We start from the raw sequence: 25780 nt of genomic DNA on the forward strand, positions 1-25780 counted from the left end.
AGTGCCACAATTCGAATTGAAACATTTATCATCTGCACTGAGTCATCTGCATCGCTTCAGCCTCTGAGGAATGAAAGAGTAAACCCCAAGCGGATGCAATTTAAGGTGCATTGAGGACACAGGCAAAAGATGCGACTAGGCTGGGATGGGAGACTCTCTCTCTCTCTGAGGAGCAGAAAAGAGACTTCATCCGGGATGAATATGTGTCAGAAATATAAGTTAACCAGGCAGTAGCAGAGCAGCAGAGCTGATTAAGGAATAGAACCAATTACAAAATCAGAATAAATGTTGCAAAAATCAAATACGAACCGAAGAAATAATAAATAATAATTGCTCAGGCAGCACGGGGACAGGGACTAATCTAACCCTAAACATATATAAATATATCTATGTATTATTTGCCAAACTCTCAATGAAAATAGATCTCCCATTCATAATTATTCCCCTGCCAATCCTTACACAGTTCCCTGTTTAATTCCTCGTTCGGCTTCCATTTCCTGTTCCTTTTTGGCAGGACACATTTATAGGCAAATCTCTTGCCCCTTTTGCTCAATGGGAAATCGATTTATGTTGTCACTAATTGATTAGCTGCACCCCACACACACACACACACCTGCCCCTCCCTCTGTCTGTGATCATAATAGAACATTTTCCATTTGTGCAACCGTTTGCACACCTGTTAGGTGCCTCTTTTGGGTCTGGGTCTGGGTTTGGGTTTGGGCTTGGGTTGTTTTTTTTTTGTGGGTTTTTGGCCTGTTGAAAAAGGCTTGAAAACTGCACTTCATTGGCAAACTGAATACGAAAATGAAAATGAATGCGAATGCGAATGGGAATTTGAATGCATGGGCAGAACCGTCTGTCCAGGGTCCCAGGACCAAGTCCCTTGTTCCATCTCTCTCTCTCTCTTTGCCCGAAACAAATGTTAATAAATGCACAGAGAAGGCTTGGCTGCACGAGGGCCCATGCCCGGCCAGGCCAGGGCCGTTCTCATACATAGTTTTGCATGCATTTTCCGTTCCTTTTCATTGAATGGGCAAAAATGTGAAACATGGCCAGAGAGAGTGAGAGAGAGAGAGCCACAGAGCCAGAGGCAGGACAGGGACAGGGCCAGGGCCAGGGCAGGGCCTGAGCAGCTGCCGCTCGGAAAACTCATTGAACAATTGACCAAATCGAAGCCTCAAACCCACCGAAAAACAGACAATAAGTGCACAATGCATGGACCCGAACCGGTCTCGATTCCCTCTCAGATCTTTATGCTGAAATTTGGCGAAAAACTCACAGAAAAAAAATGCAAGGGGATTAAAATCCCCTGAACGAGAACGAGCAGCAGGGCCATAGACACGCCCATTCCGGGATAGTTTATCTCATCATGACCAATATATCGGGTACCGTTTCCCATAGCACATAGCACATAGCTACCCCCCCCCCCCATAAACCATTGTCATATATATTTTCAGTTTTGTCATTGTCCGGTTGTCGGGCCTCTGGTGGCATCTCTCATTAATTTGCTTAAGTGCCATAAATGGCAACAAAACGGGCAAACCGGCAAAAGAAATACAGAGGGAGAGGGAGAGGGAGAGAGACAGGAAGCAGACACTAAAAGTACAAAAGGATTTGAATTTCTGTACACTCGCAGCTGGAGATTTTACACGTGCACCGATCCGCAATGATCCTGCCGAACCTCCGATCCACAGATTCCCCTGAGCTGGCCCTGACCATGACGAATTGCCCAAAAACTACAATACAAAAAACCAAAAGAAACTGCTTAAAAAGTGAATTGTGAAATATATATGTGTATGGAGTAGTATTCTGTGGAATACTCTTACAACATGTTGCACAATAAGTGCCTCGCCCCGAAAGCCGCAGGGATTGGCATTTGACAATTGACATTTGACTTCTACAGGTTACAGCTCGCAGGATATTTTCTGGGATCTTTGCAGCTGATCTTTGCAGTTGCACAAAACATAATTAATCTTTTGTTAGGTCAGAAAAATAGTTAACCAAATGCTGCCGATAGAAGTTAAGTTCTTGGAGAATATTTACAAGAAAGGAAGGATGCGATGGCAGTGAATTATAGATATAATTATAATTATAGCATAATATATATAATATACATACATATATAAAATATATAATATAATATAATTATAATATAATATAATATAATATACTGAATTATAATTATAATTAAATAATATATAAATATAAATAATATATAAATTAAAATACAAATACAATTGTGTTTTATATAATTATAATATAATATAATATACCTAATTAATTATAATTATATAATAATTATAATATATAATTATAATAATTAATTATATTATTGTGTATTATATAATTATAATATAATATAATATACTTAATTATATGAATTATAATTATATAATACACAATTGAATATATATTTGAATATTTAATAGAGATTATTTTCCACATTTTTACTTGAGTTTTGGAGCCTCATATATGCCAGTGTTTAAATCAATTACTTCTAGCTGTTATCTGTCAAGTTTAAAGGGAATATCTCTCCCATAAAACCCCTCAAAAAAATCAGCATATATTCCATGAAAGCCAAATCAAAAATGAAATTTAAATTTACTAAAATTTAGCACAACTTTGGGCCATCTTTGAGCTGTGATTTATTTAGTTTCCGATGCCTAAACTATGGTCTATGAGCCTAAGTCTTTGCCCCCCCCAAGTGAGAGTATCTGCTGGTCTCTTGGGCCCGCTTTTTGCACGAGCTCTCTGCGACCTGCAACAAGTTGCAACAATCAGTGGAGTGCAGTGGAGAGTGGAGAGGAGCAGAAGCAGCAAAGGAGAAGAAAAACATATAAAAAAAAAAAAAAGAGAACTGGAAGATCTGCGAATAACTGTGGTGTGGCATGTGACATTGAAAATGCCGCCACAGTTTGAAGCTGGAATGAAATCCTCGCTCTGTTCGAACACAAGCCCCCCACCCTCCCGCTCGTGTGCTCGTCTGATTTATGCTTGTGCCGCTGTGGCAGTGGCAGTGGCAGCATCTTTTGACCTTTCGGCCGCAGCGCAGCGCATCGCATCGCATTTCAGGTCCCGATCCCAGTCGCAGTTGCCGGGGCTCTCTGGTATTCGATTCTAGGGAATCTGTTCAGCCATAAAAAGATAGACAATCTTTGGGGATGCACAGCACAGCAGAGCAGAGCACAGCGATGATGGCGATGGCGATGGCGATACGATTTTTAATTGACATTCACACGCGTCGCAGCAGAGTGACGGCTGGAGGGGTGCGGGTGGGGAGTAAGCCTCCTGTCCTGCTGCTTAATTAAATGCAATCATCTACAACTCTATTGAGGGGACAAATCAGTAGCTGCATATTTTTGCGCATTTAAAAATCATTTATATGAATTAGCCCCCTTGGCGTATGGTAATTAAGGCGTGGCCCTAGGGGCACAGAGTCCACCACACAAACACACACACACACAGAGAGAGAGAGAGAGATAGAGATAGAGATTGAATCCACTCGAGAGATACGCGACGAGTAAACAAACAAAATGCAAATGAAACCAGACAACAGAACAACAGAACAACAGAACAGCGCAACAAATGCAACTACAACTAGTGATGGGTGAGGGGTGAGGGGTGAGTGGTGTGGGGGAGGGGAAAATGTTAAAACAAAACATACATTGCCGCACTCGGTAGAGGCCATGTGCGAGGCAAGTGCTGCTCGACTGCTGACATTTCAACACCACACGAACCAGCAGCGATATCTCAGATAGGTGCCACATCCACATCCCCATCCCCATCCAGCTGCAGGTCCAGGCCCAACTCTGCCTCTGCCTCTAACTCTGACTCTGCGCTAAGCGCAAGCGAATGATCCGCAGCAGCCAACAAAATAAATCCAAAATGCAGCCAAAATTCCCAATCAAAACAATAAGAAAACTACAGCACGGGGCTGCTGGCTGTGCTCAAACCTGTGATACCCTCTAAACACTTTTGATTTCTGGCATAAGCCACATTTGCTGATCTGCATTTAGCTACAGAAATTACAGCTAAAGACACTCCGCCTGCTAGTGCCTGATCCGTGGCTATATAGCTACATAAAGTTGCCCTTTCGCTGCTCAAAATCATAATGCCCGCTGCTTATAAAATGCAAGGGTACGCATTACAAAGATCAAAAACCCATCCGTGGACCCGAGGTTGCCCCGAGGGTCGGACACTTGAGTTGTTGTTGGCCGGAGCAGCGGGCGGGCGGCTACCGCAGCAGTCGACCTTTCACATCACCTGCAACCGTTGTTGATCTAGCTGCTGGATTGTTTATCTTATACATAGATACACCACACCCACACCCACACATACACATACACAGACACACAAAGAGCGCGCTGCACACGGGCGATATTTTACACAGCAGTCAGGCCACACACTCAATTGAGTTTTCTTTGTGTAGTTATATCAACTAATTGTTGGGCCTCTGCAAAAGGAAAGAGCGTTCTGCTGTAAGGGAGGGGGTGTGCAGGGAGGGGGGCTGTGTTGCCGTGTTAGTACAGAGTTTAGATAATAGATAATTCTGTGATTAAATTTAATTAAATTGGTAGGCAGTGGAGGTGTAGCTAAATCATGTAAGGTAAAAGCAGTTGCAACAGAGCCAAGGGCACTGATTAATGCACTGGTAAGAGGTAAGAATAGCCAGAGATGGATCCCATATGTAGCTGAGATATTCCTCCGATATTCCTCTCACTTAACTTTGGCCAAAAGCATTGCCAACACACCATAAAGATCCAAGCTTATTGGTTCTGCAAAGGGGCACCTTTTAGTGGTTCCTAAGAGTGTTCATAAATTTGCTGCCCCGTTTCAATAGTGTGTATTGCATTTCCCCCCTCCCTACGACTCTTTTTTGGGACCACTTTTCTCTCACTCTCCCTCCCTCTCTCCCTCTCTGTCTTCAAGCGACTTAATTAGGAAACTTTTGGTGCGTTTTATTTATGTGTCTTAACGAGTCGTTTATTCAACGCAACGCAACGCACCGCACCCTCTCAGGGCATTGGCTGGGCTGTGGCAGGGGGTAGGGGCCAGGGTGCAGGGGCCTATGCTGAACCAACATCAGATCGAAGGCTGAGCATACAAACATTTTTTGAAAATTTGTTTATTGTTTTTCTTTGGGGTCCTCCGCGCACTAATTTGGGAAAACGCAACGAAAAACGAAGAACTGAAAATCGAAATTCGGCATCGGCATCGGCATTTGGAGGCAAAAGAGAATTGAAATAATTGTGTGCCGTGATTTAAATAAAATAACAAAACAGACAAAGAAAAACATTTTCCTAGAAAACTAAACATAAATTCTTTGCCTCTCGTGAGAGACGAGAGAGAGGGGGGAGGAGAGTGGAGAGACGTGATTCGGTGATGTGTGGGGCCCAAAGGGAAGCCATGAAAATGGGTTCTTTATTAGCGACAGGATATCAATGGAACATCTGAGAAGCGTATACAGATGTATGTATGGTGTGTGTGTGTGTGTGTGTGTGTGTGTGTGTATGTGTATATGTTAATTCGCTTCTACATTAATTAGAGAACAAGTTGGGTCTCCTCTTTGGCTCCTGCTCCTCCACCTCCTCGAGTGCTGCGCTCCTTCGCCTGCTCCTAGCCTGATCTAAAAAAAAGAAAAACTTATTTTTAAGCAGACATTTTTGTTGTTGCCTTTTTTCGGTATATATTTCTTTTTATTTTTCTTTTTTTATTGTATTTATTTATTGTGCCGCTGGCAGCAAACAATTTGTAATCGTTGTTGCTGCTGCTGTTGCCCGCCGCCCGTTGACAAGGAAAATGTTGCAGCTGCGGCACGCGGCACGCGGCAGAAAGACACGCAAAAAAAAAAACAAAAAAGAAAATAGCAGAAGCCAAAGCCAAAGCAAAAGCAGCGTTGCAGTCGCCTTAATTGCAGTCCAAAAGGAAGCGCCAAAAGAAAAATGTTTTCAGTTTTCGACACAAAAAAATAGACAAAAAAACCCCACACTCCGCCGGAGACAGGGTGGTTCTGTGTCTGTGGGGCATGCCACAAAACGGAATGGTTTAGACTGCCAGAATCTGGGGTACGCGTGGGCCGTTAAACACACAGACACCCCACTCGTACTTCCATCCATTACGCTGCCTCTGCTCTGGCTATTTAAATGGAGAGTCTCTTTTTTTTTATTGGTCAGCTGCAGAAATTATATAGTTGGTAGATCAGGGATCATCCCTGAAACACGATGGATGCCTACAGGATGCTGTGACAAGTCTTTAGTTCAATTTTCGTAGCTGTATTTCGGCTAAGTGCCGAGTTCACATAGCTGGGCGACTGCTAGGGACTGTCCATAATCAATATGTCAGTGAACTAAACACAAGAGAGCCCTAACAATCCATAGCAGAGAGTATGCTGCAATTTTCAAAGCTGTTTTTTTTCATTTGGATTCGAAGATCTTATAGTTAGGGAATTTTGAGCAAAGCAATTAACACTGCAGCACAGATTCTTGAATGGATAATGGTGTGTTTAAACGTTGCTGCCCTTTTTTGCACGGCTCTATGCCATCCAGATCCCGAGCTACCCAGCACTCTGATGCTCTGGCACGCATGAGAATATTTCTGAAAATGAAACAATTGTCACGCCATTAAAAAGGGGGCAGCCCCCCGCCGTCGTTCTTTCGAAATAATTTCATAATCGCGCATTTCAAATGCTCAATTAACATCGGAGTAGGTGACAGACAGACAGACGACAGACGATGCGCCTGGGGATGCAAAAACTTAACAAGTTAATTGCTACATCAGGCCAAAAGAGCTGATAATAGTAGGGTAGGGTAGGGTAGGGTACAGGGTAGGGTATGGTAGGGTTGGGCAGCAGCCACAGAGATTGCCCAGGGGCTGATCTAATGCCTCTTTGCTTGAATGTTAGATGTTGAGAATTGTTGAATGTTTTGGCTGGCGAGTGGATGTGGATGTGGATGTGGAGGATGATGATGATGATGATGATTTCTGGGTATTGTGAGCGCTTCCAGCGAAGAAAGTGCAAACAATTTTTAACGAAAGTTGGCGGCTGTTTACGACTGTCGGACCGGGGGCATTTACGATGAAAATGTTTATAAATACTAACCGATTCGGAGAGAGAGAGCAATACACAATACAAAACAATACAAATAGTTCAAAGCGTGTGCTGATTCCGCGAAGCGTGCAACGAACACTCAAAAGATCACACACAAAAAAAAAAAATAAAGACACTGATGACATAATGATGCGGAGTGTGACTGCGCTTTGTTCTCACTTTTGGTAGGGAAATCAAATCAAATAAAAAAAACCGAAAAAAATCAAATTAAAATTATTAATTACCACGAAATGCACGTAAAGAGCGATGGGCAACCACTTTTGATAAATCACAGAGCCGAACACACATGCCAGAGCAGCCGAGCCGAGCAGCAGAGCAGCAGAGCGCCAGAACATTGCCACAAACACCAAAACAATTTTGCGATGAAATTGTCAAATTGCAGTGGGGAAAAACCGCCAAGAGCCCAGGCACAGCCCCACCGCAACCGCAATCGCACCACCGACAAAAGCAACAGCAACACACCCCCCCAGCCCCCCCTGCTACCCAAAAAATCCTACTCGCATGGACAGCACGAATTCAATTCACAATTTTCGGGGGGGTAACTGCAAAATCACTGCAAGGCGAGGCGGGCGAGGCGAGGCGAACGCAATCAATCATAAAACGATGAAATGTCGACCGACACAGAGCAGCGGAGGAAAATTGAAAACGCTCTGGCAGGACATGGACAAGGAAAAGCCCCACAGCCCCCACAGCCCCCACAGCCCCACAACAAAGCAGTGGCAAAAACATACAAGAGAGAAATGCAACCAAACACGCAGAAACCGATGCTGGAAATACACTTGAAAAATAAATGCTGTAGAAATTAATTATGCGAAATTAAGTAATGAGGAAAATTCGAAGGCAGAGACTTTCGAAATTTAAGGAGCCTTCTGCTCTTGGGCAGTAATGCCCCACTCAAAGGCAGGGTACATCCAAAGCACACACACACACAGCAATGCCGTGGAGCAAAGTCAAAAGCGTAACGCTGGATTGGCTTTTGGTTTGGTTTGGTTTCGGGGGGGGAGGGTTCGCTTTTGGTGCGGGTTTTTTTGGTTTTGTTTGTGTGTGTGTTTTCGGTATGTTTTTTCTTTCTGGCCATGGCCAAAGCGAACGAACACTTTCCGACAATTTATCAATGGCTCTGACTGCTGCTGCTGGGAGCTCCTGCCTGCCTGACTGCCTTTGAAGCTACAGCTGAATGCTGCTGCTGGGGAGCTTAGCCGAATCTGCTCCTGGCCAATCAACACAACCAAGAAATAATATAAAAAAAAAAAAAAATGCTTGCCCAACTCCAACTCGCTTTCTGTGGCAGTTAATTAGAGATGCCAAACCGACGAAATCCGTTCCCTTGTGCCCTGCACAGATATCAAAGAGTTTTCCCGTTTCCATTCATGCTCGTTGCTTGCAGCAGTTTCAACTGTGTGTCAACACAGCCGGAAACATGCGTCTGCCATACTGCCAGACTATTGTGTATGTGTACTCGTAAGATCCTTACACATGGGCCAGGGGATCGTCTGGTATCTAAGGCAATTAATGCCCCTTGCACGCAAAACACACACAGCAAAAAGGCAGCAATCAATGGGGCATTGCAATCCGCCTGCTGATTAGCATGAAACAACATTTAGTTAGCAGCTTCGCTTGGGCCCACAAAAAATATTTTAAAAATTCACAAATCGCGATTTTCTGACCCTGCGCACCTTAGTTATTTTTACCCAGTATTTGCAGCGCCTTTAGGCTAAAGAATAAATGAATTAAAAAGACAATTGCATGAGCTCTCATGGGGGCTTTTGGCTTTGTGTCGATGCAATTGCTAATCCCGTAGATAAATCGAGGCAAAGTTGAAGTTTCTTTTTATTTAATGCTCAACTATTTAAGTTTTATTTCTGCATTGAATTTAATTCTAAGCCTGCTCATAACTAGGAGATTTTCTTCTTTTCGTTAAACATTTCCTTTCGTTAGTTTTCGAGCCTTTTTTTACTGTCTCATTCTCAGTCTAATGATCCATCAAAGTTCCGTCCTTCCGAAGCCTCATAGATCCTTCCAGCAGATTGCCACACAAATATTCTCTAAATTAATTTGGCCTTAATTAGCCAGCAAAGTATGAGCCATCTGCAAGATCTTTGATCACCAAAAACATTATCAAGGATATCAAGATTTCGTGCTTTTCGGGATAACTTTCCCCTGGCTGCTCTGCCAGGTCTTTGTTCCAAATGAACCACAGAAACATTTAAGCGGCTCCACAAATGTCGTTTTTATGGCCAACTCTCCCCTGACGACCAAAAGATGCAGCGCCATCAGACAAAGACGATACTGAGACGATTTCATTGTCTTGTTTCCCCCATACCCAAACCCAAACCCATATCCATACCCATACCCATTCGAGTGTTTGTGTGAGTGTGAGTATTTTATCAAATTTGAACTTAATTACTGGACTCACCTTTCTCGGATAACACAGGGGGGAAGGCGGTGGGAACGGGCGGCAACGGCAGCAGCTTGGGGACCGGCTAATGAACAGTTTTATGCATCGCTTTAAGTCGCATTTGATTGAGCTCTCGATGGGCATTTTGTAATCGCCCAAGTGAAATTTACATGACCAAAAAAAAACCTCGAAACGAACGAAAACCAAAAATCTACCCATAAATCAAGTTGCATTCGCAGTTCGTAAGTGTGTCATTAAAATTAATTATCAAGCATTTTTAACGCCGAGCGAGAGCCTAAACCCTTTTCCGTACCATGGGGGGGGGGCATAGGGCATAGGCATGGGTGAGATTGTGAATGAAAGATGGGCGGGCAATTAGCCACACGCCGTGCTCTCGGGCAGCTCTGCTTTTTTTCCCGTAAATATTTGCTTAGCTTTTGTTGGCTGCGATTCTGCATATACTCGGAGGGAGAAGAGACGACTCCGATTGCGATTGCAACTGCGACAGTCAGTAGCCTGACTTTGTTCAAATATTTGCGCTGACATAACTTTGTCTGCGGCTGGCATGCGCCAGCTGTGGATGGGTGGATGGGTGGATGGATGGATGGGTGGGGCGAGGAAGTGGGTACACACAACAAGCAGTTAGGGCCTTCAAGAAGGGACTGTGGAGAGTCGCTTTGTCTGGCCGATTGCTTGGCCCTTGCCCCGAAGCAATGTGTGAAAGATAATTATAACATGTGTGCTCAGCATTGGCATTCTACTGGTTCTCAACTCACTGACTCTGAGCTCTCTGAGCTCTCTGCGCTCTCTGCGCTGTGAGTTGTGAGTTCTGTTTGGTTGACACAACTGTCGAATGCAGGGAGACAGACAGACAGACAGACGGGGAGACACAGAGAGACGGAGAGAGACAGGCAGACGTTCTCGTTGGTTCAAGTTTTTGTCTAGCCGCAAGGCAGCAGTCATCGTGGCCTTTGCCATTGACAGGCAGCTCTGCTGTGTCTCTCTCTATCTCTCTCTCTCTCTGTGCAGATGCCAACTCAGCAGTTGTAGAGCCCCATCTAGCATCTACCAACTTGTGTAGCAGCCCCCCACCCACCACCACCACCATCAAATATGGGAGCTGCTATTCCTATTTGGGAACGGGCAGCAGTAACCGCAGCAGTCGCCATCGAATGTCAATAGGAAAACTGTTTGCCAAAAGCATAACAAGCAGCAGCCCACAAAGACAAAATAAGCAAAGAATAAATGAAACGATGGCCCAAATACCCTGCAATGAACAGCAATCCCAGGACTACAGAAGGTTCAGCTAAACGAAGCTGAAACTTTAATTTGCAGCTTGCGAGCGAATTAATTGCATTCCTTGTTAGTTCTTTGAAAATCCAAAGCAGTGGCCTGAGACTTGCATAATTTCTAGCAGTTCCTAGTTAAGTTTAATCTACCTGGAGCCATGCCCAGTAGTTTTTTTTCTAAAGGGTATTCAATGCTGTAAAAGCTGTAAAAGATTGCAAAAGCGTAGAGTCATCGATTGTGGCATACCCTGGAGGTTCGTTCCACTCCAAGATGAAGTGAAAAATGCGAAAGCAATAGGAGAAGCGCAGACAAAAAAAAACGAACAAAGAAGGAACGAAGTGAAAGCCAGCCGTAGGAGCAGTGAATGAAGGATGAGCCAAGGATTGGGGAGGAGCAATAGCAATGCCAGACATAGCGCCCGGGCATACATAGCCCTTATAAAAAATAAGAAAAAAAACAGGGTACACAGGACTGGGCCACGCCTTGTGTGCCAGTCGCTGATGCCTAAGTAAGTAATTCAAAACAAATCGTCGCATAAATTATCCAACTTAAGCCAATGTCCCGCTAGACAAATGATGCTCCCCAACGACCAGTCGCCCCCCAGCACCAATCATTCGCGCCTGCCCCTACCCCAACCCCAACCCCAACCTTCCATTTTGCGTGCCATTTATTTCCATTTAACGCATTGGGCCAGGGCCATATCAAAGCCACTGATAAACACATTGAAAATGGACAGTTAACGGTTAAGGTTTGGGCATACATATCGTAGCTCTCCCCCCTCTGGATCCACCCTGGATCCACGCTGGATCCACCCTGGCTGTATCGCTGACTAAAGTTGTATTTTTTCTGGTTTTTCTTTTCTGTTACAGTGTGCAACTGCAACAATCACGCGCGACAGTGCCGCTTCAATATGGAAATCTTTCGCGCCTCTCAGGGCGTCTCCGGTGGCGTCTGCCAGAACTGTCGACACTCGACCATGGGTCGGAATTGCCACCTGTGCAAGGAGGGCTACTACAGGGACCCCAGCAAGCCGCTAAATCATCGCAAGGTGTGCAAAGGTAAGTGTGCTCTTTATTTTATTGTTTTCCTGCGGGTGTGTTCTTGCCTCACACGTACATACGTATATATTCTTGGATAAAATACAAATCTTCTCTTTCGTAATTCGCCCGCCCAACGAAACGGATTGCCAAATCTGTGGTGCCGAGAAATTCCTTTGGTGCCCGAGATTAATGCACAATTTACAATAATTAGCTGCCGGGAAAACAAAGTCCAAATGGAGAGCTCTGGGGGCAACCCTTTGCCATCCCCAGGCGACCTTCCACTGTGTGTGTGTGTGTGGGGATTGTAATTTATGACCACGATAAATTAACGCGTTCCAATCGAACACCAAAAACAACGCAAAATGAAACACAGCCACGGGGTGGCGCAGCAGAACATGAACAGAAGCAGCGATAATGATAATCATCAAAGCTATGGGCATACCCTGCAGAAAGATTATGCAGCAGTAACAGGGACAAAATAATACCAGCCAGGAAATATCTAAGTAGAGTCCCCCCACAAATGGAATATAACATCTACAAAAAATACGTCTGACTTATTTGATGCTTCGTTTAATATGAAAATGGTTGGATAAGCAGAGACAAATAAATTTGTTAATTAAATCAAAAGAATTGTGGGCACAGGTATTTATGGCTGCTATAAAAGTTGATGGTTGGGTAGATCTATCTCTAGCTTTATCGTATTATACATATATATAAAATTGTGGAATATGCCCCACTAAATGCCCTACTTTTAACGCTTCCAGCTACAGTAGAATTACCTTTCAATATCCAGCAGATTTAGTTCATTTCAAGCACCTATATAACACCTACATATATATGCCCACCAACTGATATCTATGCACACCGATTGGTGCGCACCGAAGACACAGAATTTATGAGCCTGCAATAATTTTCGATTGGCAATCAACTCAAATCAGGTGGACGCTCCACTTTTTATTTATTTATTTATTTATTTATGGGTTTCCAACTAATTGTAGATTTTTGGTGCAGCCCGCTGGGAATTCACATACGAAAAATCTATAGCTAATTGCAAAATTGGAGGAGCAACAAAAACAGCTGCCCTTCCAGTGGCAAAATGTAATGGGGAGTGGGGAGTGGGGAGGCACTCGATTCGGGTTGCCGTTTTGTCATGGGTATGTCAGAAATATTGTCAAACCGCTTTGGGGGCAGCTGACTAAGCATCATAATTCTCATTGTGCGCCGCATAGCCAGCCGTTAAATCCAAATCAAATTCTTATCGATTTTTAATTAATTATCCGGCAAAGAGTCAGCATCGAACCACATCGTAAATAAGTGCACCGCCAGCATTAGCACAAGCACCACCAGCCGTCCCGCCCACACTCCGGATCCGGATTTGTATACAGATTCGGCTTCGACTTGGACTTCAAATCAGAGACAAAAGGCGCCGCTGTGACAATTTTTTAAATTTAATCGCCTTCAGCGTCGTCGTCTCTCTTTTTTTTTTGGTTTTCTTTTTTTTGTGCTGCGCTGCCTTCTGCGAGCGGGTCATAAAAAATTTATTCATTTTAATTTTGACACGCGTGCAATTTGTTAAGAAACATTTTTACATTCTCGCCTTACAGTTGCCTCCATTCATTGTTCGGCCGTTGGCTGTTGCCTGTTGGCTGTTGGCTGCTGTTGACTGCTGTTGACTGGTGCCTTCGGTTTCTCTCGGCTTTCGGTTTTCGGTTTGTTTTCAACTTGTTGTCAAAATGTTTTACGTCATGTTTTGCCATTTGCCAAATGTTGCAGCGCCCCTTGCCGCCTCCACTCCTGTCTGAACTTTCAATTAGTCAACCGAAATGTTGTTGTTGTTGTTGTTGGTGGAAAGTGTTTCGGCAAACCATTTGCTGCACAGCTGATGCAGTAACTGTCAGAGGACATTGCCGTCAAGAATGCTTTCAATGATTTATTTCATTCGCATCTCAAGTGTGGCAGATTTTTTCTGCATAATAAATAACAAAGAAATAAATTCAAAATTGCTAATGGCTTTGTTTGTCGCACAAGAAACGCACAGAGAAAATTTCAATCAAGCTGTTTTGCTTATGCAATTTTCGTTCAAGTTCATCGACGGATATAAAGCTGATTTTTTCGGATATTTAAAGCCCATCGATTGACGTCCCATGGACATGTGTTTTGCATGTTTTATCATACAGAATATTTTGCGTGCAAAACTTTGATTTTGGAGCGGCATTTCAGAGGCATTTGTTTTGGCTTCTGCCCCATTGATTTGTATAAATTCGCTCTCAGGCTTATCCTTCATTTGTAGCTCTTTAGTTGACTTATATAGCGCTATATCTTTGAGAATCAAAGCCATACAGTGTCCCAAAGTCAATCTGATTTTAATGTTGCTGTCACATACGACGTAGAAGTTTACTGCCTCCGCCACTCGCATTCCGAATCACCTTCAAAGCTCGTAACTTTTACCCATCAAATTTTATATTGCATACACACGCACTCCAGCCCCAGCCCCAGCCCCATTGCCAGCCCCATTCCCATCTACTGTTCGCCGTCTCGCATTATAATTAACGCCTTAAAATTCATTTCGATTGCGGGCTCAAATGGAAAAGATTAGGCTTAGGGGGTAGGGATGGGTGGGAGCACTTCCGCAAACTACAATATTTGTCTGAGTGCTGTGATGATGATTTTGAAGTTGATTTAATTTAAATATTCAAATGATTTAAATGATTTACTTTGGGGGGGGGGGGCAGGCAGGCAAAGGCCAGGCGGGCAGAGAGTCAGGTCGAGTCGAGTCGAATGGAGTTAGACTTTGGCAAAGCCATAACTCATCGCACACAGACAGACAGACAGGCACAGGAAGATGGGAAAGAGAATTGGACAGACCATTACACACACATTGAGCCACACACACACATATACAGGCACACACGTACAGACATGTGGACATGTGCTGTCAAAGTCATTTCGTCTGCTCGTAGAGGGCCAGGGACAGGGCCAGGGACAGGGACAGGGCCAGGGACAGGGACAGGGCTCCAGTCAATTTCCTTATTTGTGCAAAATGTTTCAATGACCGGAAAATTACATATTATTATTATTTGTCCAATGAGTGGAAATGCCTGCCCAGTAAACGAATCATTATTCATTTGCCTGACTGCCTGACTGCCTGCCCGCCCCATGATTCTTGTTGCAGCTCTTTTGATAATTAAAGTCTGGCCCCCCGGCTGGGCCCTGGGCCCTTGTTTTGCTGCTGCTGCCTTATTGCCATCATCGGTTGACATCATTAAATTTGCATGTCAATCACAACATTTTGTCCATCGAATTGCGTGTGCCCTGCCAGGCAGCAAATTTCCATTTAATTAATTTACTTTTTCGTAGATCAACTGCGAATCGAGTCATGCCTGGCAGCAATCGCTACTCAAAATCCCTAATTGCTAATCAAATTGCTGAGGATTAATCCTGGAGGCAATGCCTCCATTATCATATCATTTCATATATCAAATCATCCCATTGTTGCGAACACAATTGAAAAGCCTGGCAATTGCTACCCCCTACAACCTACAACCAGGGATATAACAAAAGGACTACTCCTGTATGTGGGGCGGCAAGGATGTGGTGTGTGGTGTGTGTGGGGCGTGACTGCGAATACAATTAACATTATCCGTAACTAAATACGTGAAATTAAAAGCCATAAAATCAGAAAGTCACGTGCGAAATGTTACAGCAATAAGACGGCCAAATGTGCGCCACGATATGCAGCAGGATGTACAATATATGCCATATATATGCCATAGATATATCTACATAGGGGTCACAGCAGGCAGCGGCAATTAAAAGGCCCAAAACGAAAAGAAGTTCCTTTATTGCTCCCCCCGAAAAAGTTCATGAAACGCAGCCGGGGCCAAAGGACAGCAGCCCCTGGACATCAGCCGCTGCAGGGATGGAAGCATGGAATGCCATCCTCCTGTCAGACTTCATTAGAATTTCATAAAAGTGCGCTGCGCGCCCATGCAACTGTAACGAATCGGTTAAAGGTTAAAGGTTATCCAACAGCCCACAAGGGGGTGGCTGGGTGGTTGTTGCTTCGCCCGCAACTTAATTGAAATTTGTCTGAAAATACCAAAACGAAATGCATTTATCAAAAAACACCCACACATTGGCGCGGGGGCGGAGGGAGACACTAAGCCAAGGTGCTATTAAAAACTAAGCTGGAAAAATCTATTACATCTTCCCGCACAGCGAGGGGGTACACACATAAAGGGGAGTTTGTTCCAAGCGGCGTGACAAATTTTTGTGTGCCGGCAAAGCAATAAAAGTTCAGGGAAATAACCAAACATTTTCCACGACAAAAGCCAAAATAGCAACAACAACAACAAAAAAACAATAAACAAAAAAAAACCGAAATTGATAGAAAGTGAACAGAACTTTGTCTGGCAACGAAGTGGAAATGCTCTACAAAGTGCTGCAATAGATACCAGCAAAGATGGTGGCATGCTCGCTGCTTGCTTGTTGAATGAAAAATCCAATTTAAATTGTGCAACTGCAGAAGTTCTGCGTTGAATATTTGTAGCAAAAATTAAACTAAATTTTACGAAGCCCATAGAAGATATGCCTTATCCTTTTCTACGTTTATCAATGCCCAGAAGTTTGCTTTAATTGGATGTGCCATGAAAGTGCTGCAAGCTCTGATTCCTATGGCATAATTATTTAGTGGCTGCAACTTTTGTACCAACAAATATATAATAAAATAAAATAAAAGATTGGAACAGCTAAAGACTCCTGATTATTGATCTGGATTATTGCGCTTGCTGGTATTCAGTTCCGCTTCCGCTTTGGCACCTACGTAGCTCCATAATGATCCAAAATTTCCCTGATATGTGCCAGAGAAATCCCCTTTTATATTTCCCATTCGCCATTCTTTTATTTATATTTATTTGCATGCCCAAAAATAACATATTCAAACTGCCATACGCCGCATCTTCCATCATTTCTCGCTCTCTCTCTATTATAGAGTACTTTCCGGTCAGCAAACAGCAGCACCACCCCCACTGAACGGGTACAGGAGTACGAGGGGTGGGGTGGGGGCTGGCTGGCTGGCTGGCTTGATTGTGGGCGTGTCCCGGCAATCTGCCCAATTTGAATTATGACATTTTGCATGCGAGTTGACATTTAAAGCTGTGCAAATTGTTCGAGCGTCAAATTGGCGCTGCCATTTCCCAAAAACCAAAAAACCACTTCCCCCCCACCAAGGGGGTAACTCTCTCTGCCAACCCCCACCAGCGTCTGCCTGCCAGTTGCGGAACAGTTGGAAAATCATTTTCCGAAACGTTGCACTTCCCACTGCCGGAAGGAGGGAGGGAAGGAGTGTGAGCGTGGGGCGGGGGGCGACGGAGTAGGAGAGTTTGGTAACAATTTTCGGAGTTTTTGGCATTGCCTACTTTACTGCGCATCGTTTGATTTTCAATAGGCCCATTCAGATCTCTTACGACTACCCCTGCCCTTCATCTTCTCTTACTTTTCACTCACTTGCTCGTCCTCCCCTCCGCTCCTTCCCTTCCTTCCTCCCTCTCTGTGTGTTCCTGTTTCTGTGACAGTGCGCTTCAAGCGCCTCAATCTTTAACGCACAATTTGAAAAGCGCGAAAACTTTTGCGCCCCATCCGTCTGCCTGTCCCCTTCCCACTGTCTTTAGTCTTTCACCTGGCAAACGGCAAACTTTGTACATGCAACACGAAAATTGTAGCAAGATGGAGATGCCTGCCTGCCGCCTACACAGGCGCAGCTAAATCCCATGCGCCCCACCCCCGCCTGGCCTCCTGCTCATCTTTGCTCATTTGGCATCGGCCAAAAGTTGAGCGAACTTTGCGCCAGTTGCAACCGCGATAAACTTTTTTCCGTGCCTCAATCGGGGTGGGGGGTGGTGGGTGGTTGGCACAACTTTTCCTTGGAGTGTCGCGTCGTCGTGCGAAGCCTTTGATTTATTAATAAGACCAAGGAAAGTTCCGCCATCGCCACTGCCATCGGACTCAAGTGTGAAATGAGCAAAAGGTGAATCGCCTTTTTAACCGGTACCGGATCGACTGGACGGGGGGGGGGGGGGGGATTCATTTAAATGCACAAACAATTGGCTGGATCGTTCAACTGAATCATTTGAATCGAGTGCCCAAATTAGCAATAAACTTAAAGTTGGAATAAAAAGGGAAGCAAATAAGGAAAAGAGGATTTAGCATTAGAATCTTTCACCTGACACTATCTTATGGATACATTCACCTACTTCTGGCTGGCTGGCTGGCTGGCTGGCTGGCATGAATCATGATCTTCCATTGGGTTTCTGTTTAATGTTCAGTTTCCACCACACCACACCACCCCCCACCACACCACCCCACGTGGTCAGGTGTAATCTCTCACTGCAAATCATTCGATTCTGGTCTGGAATATCTTCTTCATAATTCTTCAGTTCTGTTTGGTTTTTCTTTGGAAAAAATTGCATTATTCTCGCGGGAGTGGCGGGGGATTTTGGCCTCTCTAATAACAACAAACAGCAGCCAGTCGAAGTAGCAGCAACAGCAACAGCAACAGCAGTGGCAGTGCCAGCTGTGCGGATGGCCAACAGTTTTAGCCTCTTTTCCCCTGGACTAGAACCGTTTTTGGGTAACATATTTTATGGCAATTGATGGTCGAGGCAGACGACTTTTGCGTTGAATTTGTTGGCTCGTAGAGTGGGGTTGAGTGGCTGGATTCGCTTGCGCAAACTTGAAATAAACAATAACATATAGCGCTTGATTTGCTTTATGATGTTTACACTTTGCGTAGTGCCTTGTTATACCCTTTTGCTCGCGAGAGTATTATGATTTTTACCAGATGTGTGTGTGCCCGGAAAAAAGGCCAAACTTTGAACTCATAAAGTAAATATGCCCGTGGATATTATTGAGTATTTTAGTGGAATTATTTTAACCTATATTCTTAAGTAATTTTTCTGCAATCTGCCACACACAGTCCCTCAAAGGATAGCCACACCCCCTTTTGTTTTCTTATTTTTCTCCATTTTTCTGTTTAGTTTTGAATGCTTTTGTGGGTGCGTTCAGCTTTTGCTTAATTAATTTTTTGAGCCAAGGAAAATAAATAAAAAGTGCACACGTTGTGGCTGCTTTTAAGGCTGACTGGAAATGGAAAATGGAATATGGAAAATGCCGAATGAGTAAAGGGAAAGCAACCAGCTGAAAGCACACACTATATATGTATATATAAATTTCGTGGCCATGGGGGAAATTTTCGTGCGAATGATCGATACATAAATACAACATAGCAGCAGCAGCAGCAGCAGCAGCAGCAGCCATAAAAAACTTACCTGTGAATAAACATGTGTACATATCGGATATATATATAACTGAATTTAACCGTACTCAGGCATTTAATGAGCCATTCAAATGGCGTAATATTCACAGCAGAAATTCACTTCCAATCGATGATCTAATGAGTGCTGTGGCGGGAGAAATGAATGATGCAGCAGCAGCAGCAGGAAAAATGAATCAATCATAATTGAGTTCATAATTTTTTGTGTTTATGAATGCCAACAGGATGCACAAAAAAAGCGAGTACTTTGTGAATCATGAATCAAGATTCAATCAAGGAAATGAATGTACATACATTTAATGACTCATTTTGCTTTAGATGGAGGATGGTACGAGCACCAAAAGGCACATGGAATAAGTGCATCAAACGAATCCTTAGCCTGTTGGCATTATATCATAGCAAATTAATTCCCCTGAATAATCATTCACAGGGGGGGGAGGCCCTAAATGATTCATTTGTGTCGCATGTCCCATGCGGAGGCTCATTTATTTCGAGGAACCCTGACCCGAATCGATCTGGATAAGCGGCAACAAATGACAGGTTACACGAGAGGCTCGCGCTTCTTTGTCTCTTTTTTGTTTTGTTGTTTTGTTGTTTTTGATTGTAAAATGATTCAAGGCATACTGCCATTTGGGTCGTCTGCTCGAACCTCAGCTGGAGTACACAAAACACAGAGACACAGAGTGAACGCAATGAAATGAAGAGCTCTCTGGTGAAAGGGCTTCCCTTTGCTGCACCGCTGCAGCGCTGCCAAAAGCTGAATCATCAGGGATTCATTCCTCCTCCATTCGGATAATTAAATAGAAATGCAAAGGGGCGAAGGGGGTAGGGGGTAGGGTAGCAGCGCCAACTATCCGAAAATGAAGCTACTCGAATGGGAATACTCGAATGGATTCCCTCTGTTGGCTCGTTATAATGAAAATTCATAATCTTTTCCCTCGGTCAATGGACCACATGCACGAAACAAAAACAACAAAAAAAACGCAGCACACACACATACGATTGGGAAATGGAAAATGAGAAGAAAAACGCAGAGCGGAGCATATGGAGTGCGCCAATGGATACGGATACGGAAGGGCTATGCCTGGGTTATATGGCAGGGCAGGGCAGGGCAGGGCAGGACAGGGCAATGGATGGGTAGAAATGGATGCCAATGCCACGATACGGGGGTATGCGTAATGAACTCGTTCGCAACGCTTTTCTCTCTCCCTCTCTCTCTCTCTCGCCTGGCTTTTTTCTGGCTTTTGCATTTTAACCATATCCGTGAGAGCTCCCCCCACTATCCTGCTGGCCCCACCACACTGCGATGCGTCCGCTGTTCGCAGATAGCGGCATTGTCATATTGTGCTGCCCCACACGACAGCCCACCATACTGCACAGTGGCCAAAGGTCATGTCGAATACGTAATCGTATAAAACTTGTAGCCGACTAGTTGGAGGCATTTTTTGCCGCACCTCTAACTTTAAAGAAATTCAAATAAAATAATAACAGAAATATAAATTTATATATTTAATTATTATTATTATTATTACGTAGTTAGCACGCAATTAAAAATTGAGTGTTTCTTTTTTCTGCCAGCCTCCCCCCACTATCCTACTGGCCTATAGCATATGTTTAATTAATATATGTATTTATATATTATAAAATCATAAACATGTTTTTTTTCTGATATATTCGACCATTATTTTATCTACAATTATATTTTAATGCTAGAAACCAATTTAAACAAAGAGCGATATTTTGTGGAATTTAGTTCAATATTAAAATATTATATAAAAAATTGGAAAAAAAAAGTAGATGTATTTACACAGTTGAGTGTCCCAATATTTATTTTCGACCAGGTATTAAGTTTTCTTATGCTTTATAGACAAACTAAAATTCAAACTAAAACTCACACAAATATCGTTGCAAATAAATCTGAATTTTGAGTTATTTTTCATTTGAGACTGCAAATTGTTTGTTTGTTCCTAAATGCTGGAAACATAGCTGCTAAGCCTCAAAATGGGCTTGGATATTTGCAGCTAGGCCAATAGAAAACCCAATTAGTTCTTCTAAAACTTAATCCTGGAAATTCGTAGACTTTGGGTATTTTTTAAAGCAAAAATCGAGCGCACTGCATTTGCTAGAAATTCTTATTTCGTTTTAATTGCAACTCCAAATGGCTTTTCATTCGCTTTGGCCTTAAACCGCGCTCTCCATGGCTGTATTTGTTGTGTCCAAAGTTGCGTGTGGCTTGTGCCACTGTGGCCGTGCCATGGACTCTGTCCAGAAGGGACCGCGAGACGCCCTTTGGGGCAACAATGGACACACCATATTGTTGCTGCTGTTGTTGCAAGTAATTATTGTCTGTTGCCTGTTGTCATTGTTGTAGTTGTTGTTGCTGCCTCGTACACATACTATTATTGTTGTTGTTGTTGTTGTTGTTGTTGTAGTTATCATCCGGATGTGTCACTGTGTGCATATAAATCGCATTTAATTTATTGTAAATCGGATTAAATTACCAAATGTTGCACGCACTCACGAAACCAGTGAGAGAGACAGCAACAAACAAAGGTAGAAGAGAAGCAGAGACTATTATATAGTAGAGTAAGAGCAAGAGAGAGAGAGAGAGAGGGAGTGGGAGTGGGAGAGCAGGAGGATACATACTCTATAGAGCAGTGAGTGAATGGTGGTGTGGGTGTTGCCACACACTCGTACGAGTGCAGGCCTATAACTACTGCTGAACATGCCCCATGCTGTGTCCGCACACAACTTAAATCTTTAAATATGCAACAGCTTCTGGGCAAACGAGCCAAGCGCAAAGACCCATTAAATGTGGCCAAAAGCGGCTTATTAACTAAACAAACCAAAGGGAAAAGCAGCGACCGCTTTGAGCTCTCCTAAGAGTGTCTTTGTGTGTGTGTGTGTGTGGGTTGGGTGGGAGGGGGACTGCTATGACAGCGAAACAACTGCAAAGTCCTTCATAATAGTGCACACACACACACACACACACACACAGACACATGACACACATAAGACCGAATGGAAACCGGGAAAGAACAGAGCTGCAAAATGTGAAATAAAAGATGAAGTTTGCACTTTGGCGCTGTCTTTGCCTTTGTGCTCCGAAAGTGGCCGCTGGCTGCACCACAAATATAATGAAAAATACTCTCCATATTGTATGTATGTATATATGTAGAAAAAAAAGAGAATTTACTTTCACGGAGCGAACACAAATTTGGCAGGGATTTGGGTAAGGTACAAAAAAGGGATTTATATTTTTTAAAGATTTTACAATTTGCGTTGAAAATAAAATAAAAAGCGCAGCTAGATTAAAGGAAAAATAATAGAAAATTCAGCTATGTTCAGGCTTCTGTCGGAGATTCTTATTGATGTTGTAGTTGATCAACAGCTGGATCCTGCCGAAACCACTCAGATATAGAGGTTCAAGGAGAGTGACGCTGTGACGCAGTCCATGGGCAGCTGAGGGAGATTTCATGCTGAGCGAGCACTTTCACACTCTCACACTTTCATTCGCCATTAAGCGTGTGGCGGAAAGATGGAAGGGACTATCCGCCGACTGGCAGCCGTGTGCACTGGACAGAAGGCAGAAGGCATTGGCCATAAGGGCAGCGCAGCCGGGCAGCCCGGATCCGTGTAATCGTATCTGTTAATGCACATTTCCACGGCCCATAAACGAATGTGCTGAAGGGGGACAGAGAAAATCAGAGAAAATCAGAGAGAGAACTTGAAAGAACTTTAAGTAAAACTCAAGTGGGCAGTGGGCGGCTCGTACCATTTGGCAATCGGATTGTGCAGATAGCAATCGCCTTTGGGTTGGCTTTGAAGTGCTGACCGGGTTCCATTAAGCTCTCAACACGATCCCAAAACACACAAGAAAATATCTGCTGCCAAGAACATCTGCATCTTGTTTTCCCTTTGCACTTTGCATTTTGCATCTTTATCTGCCAGCGCCATTGATTGTGTTTCTTGTTCTTTTTGCAGCCTGCGAGTGCCATCCGATCGGTTCATCTGGCAAGATCTGCAACAGCACCAGCGGTCAATGTGCCTGCAAGGACGGAGTGACCGGACTGACCTGCAACCGCTGTGCACGTGGCTATCAACAGAGTCGCTCCCACATTGCCCCATGCATAAGTGAGTAACGAACAAGACACATAAACACATATATACATATGTACATACATACATATATACATAATTCATTTCTTAGCATATAAATCTACAATAATGTAATGTATATGTTTCCCCCATTCTATTCCGCAGAGCAACCACCGCGCATGATCAACATGTTGGACACACAGAATACCGCACCTGAGCCGGACGAGCATGAGCCCACTGCAGACGTTGCCAATAATCGTGGTGGCGGCTCCGCATCGGCGGCCGCCCAATCCCCATACTACCGCACCGAGGGCGGCAGGGGTAAGTAAGTGCTCTCCTCTCATATCCATATCTATCTGTTGTTGTGTGCTAACACCTACCCACCCACCCACCTACCCACCAAAATCCAAATCAACATCCCTCACCAATGCCGATCCCCAAACCGATGGGATTCGTTCATGTCATCTACCCCTGCTTCCTTCCTTCCTCCAACTACTGAGTGTACAGTGAATGTTCTGCTTGCTCTACCTGCTAGATGTACAGTGAATGCTCTGCTTGCTTTTTCCAACTGCTGGTTGTACAGTGGATCTCTCCTTTGTTAACACTACAAGCTTAAAGTCTGTTACCGCACTCCAGGCTTAAAGTCTGTTACCGCACACCGTTAACAGTCTGTGCACGCTCCTCGGTTACAGCGCACTGTAAGCGCTCTCTGGCAGCGATTCCACACGGCTCTCGAGCGCACTAAGAAACCCCACCACAAAGTATTCTTCATCATCCTTTGGCTTCCTTTCCTCGTCATGCTTTCCACTTAGCGAATGGCCACTGTCCGCTGACAAAAGTTTGCTCTGGCGCTTGCTGCTGCTCGCGCTTTTGTAATCCCCTCAAATGGGTGAGAAAACACAAATCCGCTAAAGTGCAGTCGGTTGTCGGTTTTCCGGCGCAAAACAAAGAGCAACAAAAACAACAAGGAGAAGGAGATGGAGTAGGTAGCAGACCGAACCGGGAGAGAGGCAAAAAGAGTGTGTTGAATGGAGAGACAACGGCACTTAACAGACAACGCAAATGTTTGCACGCAACTTTTAGTTACAGTTACCAGTAAAAAAAAAACAAAAAAACATAAACGGGAAGAGGCGAGTGCGGATGGAGGCTGGAGGATGCGGATGCAACAAGCAAACAAAATGCGCCACGCAGCATAAATCATACTCTAAGCTTTAGTTATACTCGCGCTCTCTAGAGCTTTCCCATTCTCCACTGCTCGCGACTCTACTCACTCTCCACCGCTCACGGCTCTACTCACTCTCCTCCGCTCACGGCTCTACTCACTCTCCTCCGCTCGCACCACTACTCGCTCTCCACGGCTCGCACCTCTACTCACTCTCCTCTCCACTGCTCGCACTTCTGACCTCTCCGCAAGGCCACGCGTGCTCAAGTAAAAGCTAAACAAACTTTTAACTAAAACGCAAAAAAAAAAGCAGCAGCAGCAGCAACAGGACAGAGCGCGAAGAAAGCACACAACACAAAAGAGAGAGAGAGGTTAGCCTTAGAAGGAACGAAGCTTTTGATACGCTTGCAGATCACTCAAATATTTAGTGCTACGAGTCTACTCGTATACTCAGCTATGTTTATGATACTTTTAAATCCCACTTGGAGACTTATCAACTTTCAATTTGTATAATTAAAAAGATAAAAAGATTTGCATCACAAGTTCCACTTTCTTCAGCCTATAATATGTGTGCCACCCCCGCTGCGTTGCAAACATCTTCCGCAAAGTAGACTACCCTCTGTAGAGGGTATCTACCAGGAGAGAAAGAAAGAAAGAAAGAGCAGCGGCGTACAGCATAGATAGAATGACAGAGGAGCAGGCGAAAACTTGCCAAAGCAAATGTATTAAAAAAGTTTTTTATTTAATTTTCCATGAATAAGCCTGCAGCAAGAGCAGTGGCAGTGACAGTGGCAGCATACTTTTAAGCCTCACTGTGTGACCAGTGAGCAGTGTTGCCCAGTGGTGACGCTAATTGCTTCCAACTATTTGCTCCGGCAGGGCGGGGGCGGCGTGAACAGCTCCACGGCAAGGTCTTCCAGTGGGGCAGGGGCAGGGACCTGGCCCTGGAGTAGAATTTAAGTATGGATTGGGCACAATCAAAAATTGACTGAGCGGCTCAAGCAGGATTCAAGATAATCCATCATGGAGTCACCAAAGGGCTAGCAGAATTTGAGCAGAGCTCAAACGATTGGCTTCGGCATTCGCTTTGATCTGAATAGATTTCTCCTACAAAAATAAATGGCATTCAAGGGTCTCATTTGCATGCACTGATGGCTGTCCATAAAATGCTAGCAAAAATAGTTATGGCTGGAACAGTTACTGGCACAGCTGTAGAATAACTTTTGCATGGAGTTTTAACAGAGTTTTGAAACAAAAAGATGTATAATATATAGTCTCCCTTTGCCGTCCTTTGCCTCCCTGGTTTTTTCCCTATTTCTTTGCAAATATAGTGGGCCCTCCTTTGGGGTCTTAA

The 25780-nt window shown here is 44.0% G+C and overlaps 1 protein-coding gene across 2 annotated transcripts in view; it reads left to right on the top strand.

Moving 5' to 3' along the window:
* Window positions 1-25780, top strand: part of LOC111064955 (netrin-A) — a 48777-nt gene that overhangs the window by 20001 nt on the left and 2996 nt on the right. The window contains exons 2-4 of one of the 2 annotated variants that reach the window (XM_022352837.2): window positions 11666-11854; window positions 23151-23300; window positions 23430-23585. In XM_022352837.2, the coding sequence (XP_022208529.2) occupies window positions 11666-11854; window positions 23151-23300; window positions 23430-23585 (495 nt within the window). Of the gene's footprint in view, window positions 1-11665; window positions 11855-23150; window positions 23301-23429; window positions 23590-25780 lie in introns of both variants that reach the window. The other variant, XM_022352838.2, reaches the window with a different exon arrangement.

Source organism: Drosophila obscura, unplaced genomic scaffold (assembly GCF_018151105.1).
Source record: "Drosophila obscura isolate BZ-5 IFL unplaced genomic scaffold, ASM1815110v1 contig_73, whole genome shotgun sequence".
Classification (NCBI taxonomy): Eukaryota; Metazoa; Arthropoda; class Insecta; order Diptera; family Drosophilidae; genus Drosophila; species Drosophila obscura.